Raw genomic sequence first — 11,105 nt, 5'->3', positions numbered from 1 at the left:
TTTGGTGTTTATGTGGACCTCATGTGGCATCTGTGAAATTGCCCAGACAAAGGCCTGAATGATTTTGTTATCTGGCAACTCACTTGAACGAGAATGCTAACTGATAACTAGCACCCTGAGTGACTGGTATAGTACTGATTAGCGATTAGCATAGATTTGGTTGATGCTGGGACGGTTGTGCCATTAACAAACAAATAAATTTATTCATTATGAAATACTTTGGGGGGCACGGTGGCACAGCAGGTAGTGTCGCAGTCACACAAATCCAGGGGCCTGGAGGTTGTGGGTTCCATTCCCGCTCCGGGTGACTGTCTGTGAGGAGTGTGGTGTGTTCTCCCTGTGTCTCCATGGGTTTCCTCCGGATGACTGTCTGTGAGGAGTGTGGTGTGTTCTCCCTGTGTCTGCGTGGGTTTCCTCCGGGTGACTGTCTGTGAGGAGTGTGGTGTGTTCTCCCTGTGTCTGCGTGGGTTTCCTCCGGGTGCTCCGGTTTCCTCCCACAGTCCAAAAACATACGTTGGTAGGTGGATTGGCGACTCAAAAGTGTCCGTAGGTGTGAGTGAATGTGTGTGTCTGTGTTGCTGAGGTGGATTTGTAATTATACCTCAGTAACCTGAAGGAAATACTAGTAGAATTCAGTGATACCTGTCACCAATGCTCTGACTGCTGTGTGGGATTTTCTTTGAAAAATGCATATTTTTGCTTGTGACATGGGAAAATATTTTAGCTGACTGCGCTTTCTTCACGGTCAAGAGCCACTTAGGGGTGCCCTAGTGAAGTGCAGTGAAATGAAGTGAAGAAGTGAAGTGTGCTCACATGTTCAGGACGGTGTGTGTCACTGTTGTAAACCAGAGGAGGGTTTTTCCTGCCTGCTTTGTGTGTGTGTGTGTGTGTGTGTGTGTGTGTGTGTGTGTGTGAGAGAGAGAGAGAGAGAGAGAGAGAGAGAGAGAGAGAGAGAGCTCTTCTTTCCTCCAGCTCTCTGCAGCTCCTTCTTCACACAGCGAGCGCGCGGGAGGCAGGGGCTGCTGATATGGCCGGGAGAGGAACTGTCACACGCGTGTAATGTTTTGAAAATAGTCTTGGTTTGTATGAGTTCGGCGTGGCAGCTTCTCTATTTTAGAACCGAGGATGGACTGAGACGTGGGTTTAAAGCAGAACCAGAGCGGTAGTGGTGTTGAGAGGGCTGTGTGTGTGTGTTTTCTTGTAGGCTACTGAACACACACGGCGTTGAATGTTGTGGAAGTCGGGTATTTTCTGGTTCACTGCTGGTTCTATGTTTACAACGAGGATGGACCGAGGCGTCTACGGGCACTAGAACTAGAAACCGCAGCCGCAGCAGCAGCAGCAGCAGGTCCGCGGCGGTGGTGGTCCTGGAGGTCTGAGGGGGACTTTAGTGCGTGTATCGGTGTTCGCGCGGCTATAAATGCTCGCAGATACCATGACGCTGCTGTCTCTACTGGGCCGGATCATGCGCTATTTCTTGCTGAGGCCGGAGACGCTGTTCCTGCTGTGCATCAGCCTGGCTCTCTGGAGCTACTTCTTCCACACGGACGAGGTGAAGACCATCGTCAAGTCGAGCCGCGACGCCGTGAAGATGGTGAAGGGGAAAGTGGCAGAGATGATGCAGAACGACAAGCTGGCGGCCCTGGACGTGCAGGACGCGCAGTTCTCCCGCTCCTGGGACTTTAAGAGCCACAGCGCGGCCGTGTACGCCATCCAGGGCCGCAGAGAGCGCATGGAGGACCGCTTCGAGGTGCTCTCAGACCCGCTCAACAACAGCCACCCGGCCATATTCGGCGTCTTCGACGGACACGGCGGCGAGGTGAGCCTCAGTGTGTGGATGCACATGTTTAACTCGTGTGTCTCTCTCTCTCTCTCTCTCTCTCTCCCTCTCCCTCTCTCTCTCACATGCATATAACTCTATCTCTGGTATATTATGGAACCCAGGCTGTACTAATATACGGTTCTGAACAGGTGTAAAGTCCTGGAACTCATAATATTATTATAAACCAGGTATTTTCTACAGTTATTTGTTGCAATTCAGATTTTAGGATGTAAAACCTTGGTTGCAAACGAGTAAATAAAATACAGCCAGGTTCTTGATGTGGTGCTGTAGTTTGCGCTGTAAATCCCATGTGTTTACGTTTACATCACTAAGAACTGAAAAATAAGAAATCAACCCCATCCAGCTTTGAATCTGCAGCGTTCAAATACAGCCTCTAACGTGCGGATTCAAACAATCAGGGTTTCTTTAGTCATAAACCTGAGGAACCAATCAGGGCAGGGCTTTCTAGCTGCAGGGGAGTGGCTACAGAATGAAGTCTCTTAAGACATCTCTTAAGATCTGTCTCTTAAGACATTAGATCTGTTTTCTTGGAAACTTCTGCAGTGTGATGATTGTAGATGAGGTTTTAGGGGGTTAACTGAATGATCAGAGCAGGGGTATCTTCAAGTGTATTTTGTAAAACCTATTTTATGTGATTACACTAAATGTATTTTTGGAATTTACATGGAACAATGTTTACAAACCTTTACAGCCTGGAGTCCAACACGTGTGATATCATCTAGTTCATAATCACATGCCAATGTTGTTACAGAAGAGGTTCTTTGTGCAGATTGAGTGATGTTTTTGTTTTTAAAATTAAAAGAAGAAATAACATTGAACATTGGGTAAACAGAGTGCCGGTCCGTGTTTACACTCTTCCTGAACAGGTGTAATATCTGGTTCTATTGATAAAGCAATACATATCTCTCTTCCACCAAAAATCTGGTTAACTCCATTGTAAACACGCAATTTAAAAGTGGTTTAATTTGAAATCAAATCAAATCAAATCAAATTTATTTATATAGCGCTTTTCACAACTGATGTTGTCACAAGGCAGCTTCACAGAATTCCAGTAAGACAAGATTTGACATGAAATGTAAAGACAAATGTAAAACCCTCAAGTGAGCAAGCCAGGGGCGACAGTGGCAAGGAAAAACTCCCCCAGCTGAGGAAGAAACCTTGGGAGGAACCAAGGCTCACAAGGGGTGACCCATCCTCCTCTGGTCAATCTACTGGTGATGATAGTTAGTAGTCCATGAGAACTTCAATGGTTCATTCAGATTACTTCACAGGGGTGGAGACAGGAACCATTGGTCATTTCTACAAAATAAATATAGCCTCAAAATGAACTTCATGTGTTAGTGGGCATTTATGTGAAATGTAAATCTGGGAAAAAAATGGATGAATATTTAAAATTAAATCTAAAATCTATTGCAAAATTTCTATATTTGTGAATATTTTGTGTGATTGTTGCCTGTGGGGGGCTCTCAGAGCTGTTAACCACTTCAGTTGTCTGAATCCTAAAGACATTGTTTATATTTAATTTACTCAAATATGCAGACATTTTCGACCATTTGGGGGAATTCCTCATTAATTGTCGTGATCATTCAATGCAGCGCCTCATCAGGAGTTAGCAAGTTACTGTGTCATTTTTGGAGGGTTGTGTTGTGTGTACAGTTCTTTTACCTCATTATAAACACTGCTGATTCAGAGAAGAAAAACAAATCAGGATATATTTCAGTATTGCAATGAAAGTTTAATAGGAATCCGTAAACACACATAACTCAGAGCAGCAGACGGTGGACACACGGCTGGGGAACAATAGCTGAAGTTCATGCTGATGCTCCATGGCCTCAATGGTGACTTTGTGCTTAGTGCTGCAGCTGTCGCGTTGCATGACATATGGTGCCAGTGCACACTTTCCCAAGACTGGGCTCTTACTTCTGTGCACACACACACACACACACACACATATAAAACCAGATTTCTTTATTTTGAGAACCAATGCATGTCGTTATGGAAATGAGGCCTAAAACAAATCAAATAATCTGACAATGCAATAAAACAATTAACTGATAAAATAATTAAAAACATGCTTCAGTCGATGTTTTTTCTGTATTTTTTTTAGAAAGCACAAGGAAGTGCATTTAACCTAATACTATGGTCAATATCAACTGACCCTTTTACCACCTCTGACCACACCGTTACAGGATCGTCAGTGTTTTATAAATGCAACATAAAAATGTTCAAAATTCAGTAGTAAAGTTTGGTCCTTCCATATGCTACACAAGTGGTTGTAAAAGGTTCTATAGAGAAGCAAACAGGTTTTTCGCTGCTGTAACAAACACAAATGCCCCTTTCTGAATATCCCTTAGAGCCCTTTCTGTTAAGAACGTGATGCAGATTCTCAGACTGATATATGGTTTGAAAAAAAATCCAACGAGTTAAAGAAGCTCCACTGTGCATTAAAGTTGTGTACTGTTTTCCTTAAAGCTGCACGTCCAATCTGTGTTCTCCCCTTGTCTGCGTGGATTTCCTCTGGGTGACTGTGAGGAGTGTGGTGTGTTCTCCCTGTGTCTGCGTGGGTTTCCTCTGGGTGACTGTCTGTGAGGAGTGTGGTGTGTTCTCCCTGTGTCTGTGTGGGTTTCCTCTGGGTGACTGTCTGTGAGGAGTGTGGTGTGTTCTCCCTGTGCCTGTGTGGGTTTCCTCTGGGTGACTGTCTGTGAGGAGTGTGGTGTGTTCTCTCTGTGTCTGCGTGGGTTTCCTCTGGGTGACTGTCTGTGAGGAGTGTGGTGTGTTCTCTCTGTGTCTGCGTGGGTTTCCTCTGGGTGACTGTCTGTGAGGAGTGTGGTGTGTTCTCCCTGTGTCTGCGTGGGTTTCCTCCGGGTGACTGTCTGTGAGGAGTGTGGTGTGTTCTCTCTGTGTCTGCGTGGGTTTCCTCTGGGTGACTGTCTGTGAGGAGTGTGGTGTGTTCTCTCTGTGTCTGCGTGGGTTTCCTCCGGGTGACTGTCTGTGAGGAGTGTGGTGTGTTCTCCCTGTGTCTGCATGGGTTTCCTCCGGGTGACTGTCTGTGAGGAGTGTGGTGTGTTCTCCCTGTGTCTGCATGGGTTTCCTCCGGGTGCTCCGGTTTCCTCCCACAGTCCAAAAACACACGTTGGTGGGTGGATTGGCGACTCAAAAGTGTCCGTAGGTGTGAGTGTGTAAGTGAATGTGTGTGTGTGTCTGTGTTGCCCTGTGAAGGACTGGCGCCCCCTCCAGGGTGTATTCCCGCCTTGTGCCCAATGATTCCAGGTAGGCTCTGAACCCACCGTGACCCTGAACTGGATAAGCGCTTACAGATAATGAATGAATGAATGAATGTACGTCCAATCTGCAAACCATTTGGGGATTTATATTTCTGAGAGATTCTGCTGTTTTTTTTTCTCCCATCTTCAAAAGGGAATGTCAAAGAATCTTTGATGTCTTGTGAATGACCCTGAAATTGTTGATTCCCAGAGGCTCTCCTCTTGCAGAGAGGATCATTATGACATTTCCCCATCATCCATCGAAATCTTCCTATCATCTGTCTCTCTCTCTCTCTCTCTCTCTCTCTCTCTCTCTCTATTGTTTCACTCTTGTCCACCACATCCAAACCTAACCTCTTTCCATATATAGTCTTGATGATGGATAACTCTTTCAGGAGATAAAATGAGGTTTAGTTTCTTTCGCTGTTGTCATAGAGGAGGCGGGCGGTGGGGGGTTGGTGGTGGTGAAGCCTGCTTTGTCTGACCGAGTCTGGCAGCTGGAGTGGGTTTTACTGGATGAGAGCTGGGCCTCTCACTGGACATGCTCTTATTTGGGGAGGATTTTTAATTCATACTGAAAAGCTTGCTCTTGGTGATGCTCGGCTGGTGTTGGCATTTGGTGTTTATTGCCACAGGCGACAGTTTTTAGATGTACTATTTTTTTTCACACTCCTTTGAAGTATGCAAAACGAGTGTCTGTTAGCGGGTTTTTAAATGGCCCAGCTTGGCTGTGTGTTTGTTTCTACAGCATGGAGTATCAGCGGAGTGATGCAGAGTGGCCTAGGGCAATCATAAAATTAAGCTCACCAGTTAGTTATGAGCTTCTCTCTCTCTCTCTCTCTCTCTCTCTCTCTCTCTCTCTCTCTCTCTCTCTCTCTCTCTCTCTCTGTGTGTGGAGAATTCTGAAAGAGAAGGAGTGTGTGCACCTTGTTGTAGTAATCATGAATTCATTAAAGTGTCCATGCTTTCTGTTGTATTTGATTTTATTTTCTCCAGTTTCTCCTAGAGTCTGAATTTTGTGTGGGTTTTGTGTACAAAATAAATCTATCCTCATTTCTTTTTATATGTGCATTTACAAGTTACATATTCAACATATCTAGGGCAGTTTAAGGATGCAGAACAAAACTCTAACAAATAAACGAATAAAAGTAAACTACTGAATAAAAGAAATGAACATTTGAACAATGAAATACATCATGATCTGAGTCTGAAATCGATCAGGTGGCTTTCCTAAAGGTGAGAGGTGAGTGTCTCAAGGCTGAGGGTGTCCCCATCCTCACTTAACAGGCCATTGTCTGTTCTGAAACACACTCTCCTCCTCCCCAACTCAAGCTCCTTTTCAGAAAGTTTTTAAAGAAAGGACATCTCCTCGTGTTCTGACTGGTCTAGAGCCAACCAGAAGAAAGAGACAGATTGGCTCTAAAAGTGCCAAAAGCATCTGTTTGACCTGTGTAAGTGTGTCGTTATTCAAAGAAAAACACGTATCTCCAAAAATAACTTTACAGGAGAATTAATTAAACCTTCTTAACTTCAAATGGAAGTCAGTGTAAAAAAAAAAGATTTCAAATAATTCTGGAGCATTTCTATTGGTCCATTCATGACGAAATGTTTACAAAGTGTGAAGCTCAGCTGCTGTGTTCAAATGACGTAGTCAATTAAATATCAACAAAAATGGTGATGCATGTTTTCTTTGGAGAGGGACAAAATAATAAATCAACTTAAAGTAACAGGTCACACAGCAAATGACACAGCCTAAGGCTTTTCAACACCGAAAAGATAAACATATTCATTCATTGTCTGAAAGCGCTTGTCCAGTTTAGGGTCGCGGTGGGCCCAGAGCCTACCTGGAATCATTGGGCGCAAGGCGGGAATACACCCTGGAGGGGGCGCCAATCCTTCACAGGGCAACACACACTCACACATTCACGCACACACTCACACCTACGGAGCATTTTGAGTCACCAATCCACCTACCAACGTGTGTTTTTGGACTTTGGGAGGAAACCGGAGCATCCAGAGGAAACCCATGCAGACACAGGGAGAACACAACACACTCCCCACAGAGAGTCACCTGGAGGAAACCCACGCGGACACAGGGAGAACACACCACACTCCTCACAGACAGTCACCCAGAGGAAACCCACGCGGACACAGGGAGAACACACCTCACTCCTCACAGACAGTCACCCAGAGGAAACCCACGCGGACACAGGGAGAACACACCTCACTCCTCACAGATAGTCACCCAGAGGAAACCCACGCAGACACAGGGAGAACACAACACACTCCTCACAGACAGTCACCTGGAGGAAACCCACGCGGACACAGAGAGAACACACCACACTCCTCACAGACAGTCACCCAGAGGAAACCCACGCGGACACAGGGAGAACACACCTCACTCCTCACAGATAGTCACCCAGAGGAAACCCACGCAGACACTGGGAGAACACAACACACTCCTCACAGACAGTCACCTGGAGGAAACCCACGCGGACACAGAGAGAACACACCACACTCCTCACAGACAGTCACCCAGAGGAAACCCACGCAGACACAGGGAGAACACACCCCACTCCTCACAGACAGTCACCCAGAGGAAACCCACACGGACACAGGGAGAACACACCTCACAGACAGTCACCCGGAGGAAACCCACGCGGACACAGGGAGAACACACCTGACTCCTCACAGACAGCCACCCGGAGGAAACCCACGCGGACACAGGGAGAACACACCACACTCCTCACAGACAGTCACCCGGAGGAAACCCACGCGGACACAGGGTGAACACACCACACTCCTCACAGACAGTCACCAGGAGGAAACCCACACAGACACAGGGAGAACACACCACACTCCTCACAGACAGTCACCAGGAGCGGGATTCAAACCCACAACCTCCAGGTCCCTGGAGCTGTGTGACTACGACACTAACCTGCTGCACCACCATGCCGACCAAGATATACATATGAAAAGATATATTTAAACAACACCCTGTAAGGCTTTATTTCACATCAAATGTCAGTTGACTGGGTCTGTCAAGCTCCTGTGTTGAATTGAGCTAAACCATTTATTCCGAATGTCACCCAGCGTCTGCGTCTTTGAGTCACACCTACAAAAAGCACCGCAGTGACTTTGCTGCTGTTACAACATTATGGATACATTTCTTCTAGGTCCAGATGGTTTGCTTAATAACAAAATGTCCATTGGACTTTTCATCTTTAACATTCAACCACATAAACATGTCTGAAACTACTTAACAAATCATCACAGTTTGAGAAGTCTGTGCTGATTTTAGGAATGCAGTTAGCACCATGCGCCAGGACCTTCATGGCACAGGGGCGCAGGATATATATTTGCATATAAATAACATCATTTTGTTAGCACATGGAGATGCTGATTATGGCAGAAGAGAAATGGCGTGAGATCAGGCTGTAATTAGTGGCGTCTCTGGTTTGCGCCGCACCTCATGGGAACCTCCATTGATTATGAAGCCACCCACCATCTTCTGTGTGGGAGCCAGTCCGATGAAATGATCCAGAGAGATATAATAATGACATTGTTTGCAAGTTAGAGGGGAAAAAAAGCCTAAAGTAGAGCCCTTGTTGCTTGAAATGTATTTTTTTGTTGTGTGACTGGAAACAAGTATTAACACAATGTATATAATATTCCTGTTCCTCCAGTATTTCTCCTCAGATTAAGGGTGTTAATGCTGAAAGTGTTCCCTTTTGCAGCAGTAACAGCAGACTCTAAAACACTGCTGTGAAGATATGATGGCTTTCACTCATGAAAACTCTCCCACTACCAAAGATATGGTGAATGGTGCTCTGTCATTCCACAGTGCAACCACTGCACAGTCCAAAACTGGAGGGATTTACACACAGTCTTGAAGTTGGTGAGCTTACAGATTGGAGCCACTTTGACAAGGGCCACATGGAGTGCGTTTACATGCATTTAATAATCAGATAACTGAATAAAAACAGAGTAATCTGATCCTGGTTGCATGCACTTGAAAAATCAGATAATGGGGAATACTCTGAGTTTACATGAGTCAGGTGATTATCTGATTTCTGCTTTGCAACAGCCAATGATATCACAGAAATCATGACATAAAGTTCCTGCTGCGGCTTATCTGTAAATATGGAGCCACTTTAACTGCAAATATGGATCTTATTTTCTTATGATTTCAAATACTACACAGTGCTGCTCTTCTCACAGCTTTCTGTACACTGCTGTTGGGACAGAGACGAGCTTTTTTCAAACCAGCATCTGTTCCTGGACACAGTGCTCCATTACAGCCGAGCTGCTGGACACACGTCCGTGGTGTAGCTCGTGGCACCCAATGAATTTTCAGATAGAGAACAGTGAGAGAACTTCAGAATATGTGTCACAGACCGATTACATTTTCCTACAGGGCAATCGGAGTATGCTGTTTACATGAGCCCTCGAATAATCAACTGGCTGCAGAAATCTGATTAAGAACAGTTTACTAAGTGTATGGAAATGCACAATATTGTGTTGGCTGTAAAGTTTTGGACCTGGTGTTAGGTCTGGTGAGGTGTTCCCAGTGCTGTATTTATCTAATGATGTGAATTCAGAAATGCATTGGAGCAGGTCTGTGTCTGAGGTAGGCACTGATCGGATTCTCTGTGTTCGTTTAATGGGCCTGGCTCTTTAAGCAGGTCCGCTTTGTTAGCGTCCGACTTTGTGAAGGGGTCACTCTGACTTGGCTCATGTTCTGCTCGACTGGGTTTGGAAACGTGCGTGCACCTTCTGAGTAGAAACAGAACTGCTGACGTTTCTGACCTTCTATCAGAACTGGGAATCGATCAGGGACGAGAACCTTGCTCTGCTTTTCCTGCTGCTAATCGCAGATGCTGGTGCTTTGCTGGAAGCTGACAGAGACGCATCTGTCGAGTCATCCAGTTGTGCACACGACCCGGCAGCTTCACAAAAGCAGTTGATTTTTTTTGTTTTTGTGTTGTTTTTCAGCAGCAGTGCAGATGCATTCGCTCCTATGGCGTTACATATTGTATCACTGTCCAAAGAAAACATATATCACTTGAACACATCACCTGCTCGGGCGGCACGGTGGTGCAGCAGGTAGGTGTCGCAGTCACACAGCTCCAGGGACCTGGAGGTTGTGGGTTCGATTCCTGCTCCGGGTGACTGTCAGTGAGGAGTGTTGTGTGCTCTCTCTGTGTCTGCGTGGGTTTCCTCCGGGTGACTGTCAGTGAGGAGTGTTGTGTGCTCTCTCTGTGTCTGCGTGGGTTTCCTCCAGGTGACTGTCTGTGAGGAGTGTGGTGTGTTCTCTCTGTGTCTGCGTGGGTTTCCTCCGGGTGACTGTCTGTGAGGAGTGTGGTGTGTTCTCCCTGTGTCTGCGTGGGTTTCCTCCGGGTGACTGTCTGTGAGGAGTGTGATGTGTTCTCTGTGTCTGCGTGAGTTTCCTCCCACACTCCAAAAACACACGTTGGTAGGGGGATTGGCAACTCAAAAGTGTCCATACTTGTGAATGTGTCTGTGTGTGTGTTGCCCTGTGAAGGACTGGCGCCCCCTCCAGGGTGTATTCCTGCCTTGCGCCCAATGATTCCAGGTAGGCTCTGGACCCACCTCGACCCTGGATTGGATAAGCGGTTACAGATAATGAATGAATGAAAATGTGAACCTATAGAAATGCTCCAAAGTTGAATTTGTAGTAAATTTTTTTTTACTCTCATTTATTAAACTCTTAAAATTACCATTTTGGAGACATGTTTAAGACATTCCTGCCTTGTGAACAATGATTTTGAATAGGTTCCGGATCCACCACATCTCTGACCAAGGTGAATAAGTAACAGCAGATGAATGAATTAATGAATGCATAGGAAACCTATGCAGACACAGGGAGAACACACAACACTCCTCACAAACAGTCACCCGGAGGAAACCCACGCAGACACAGGGAGAACACCCACAACCCCAGAAATGTGGAGCTATGTGACAGTGACACTACCTGC

General features: G+C 45.9%; 1 protein-coding gene across 1 annotated transcript in view; it reads left to right on the top strand.

The window, feature by feature from the left end:
- Positions 1-1,007: 1,007 nt before the first annotated feature.
- The window catches only part of LOC136675632 (protein phosphatase 1L), a 90,307-nt gene continuing 80,209 nt past the window's right edge, over positions 1,008-11,105 (top strand). Inside the window, exon 1 of the mRNA XM_066652284.1 lies at positions 1,008-1,819. Coding sequence (XP_066508381.1) covers positions 1,421-1,819 — 399 coding nt within the window. The 5' untranslated portion in view covers positions 1,008-1,420. The remainder of the gene's footprint in view (positions 1,820-11,105) is intronic.

This window comes from Hoplias malabaricus, chromosome X1 (genome assembly GCF_029633855.1).
Source record: "Hoplias malabaricus isolate fHopMal1 chromosome X1, fHopMal1.hap1, whole genome shotgun sequence".
NCBI lineage: Eukaryota > Metazoa > Chordata > Actinopteri > Characiformes > Erythrinidae > Hoplias > Hoplias malabaricus.
The sequence above is the reverse complement of the archived record's forward strand: the minus strand, read 5'-3'. Positions and strand labels throughout refer to the sequence as shown.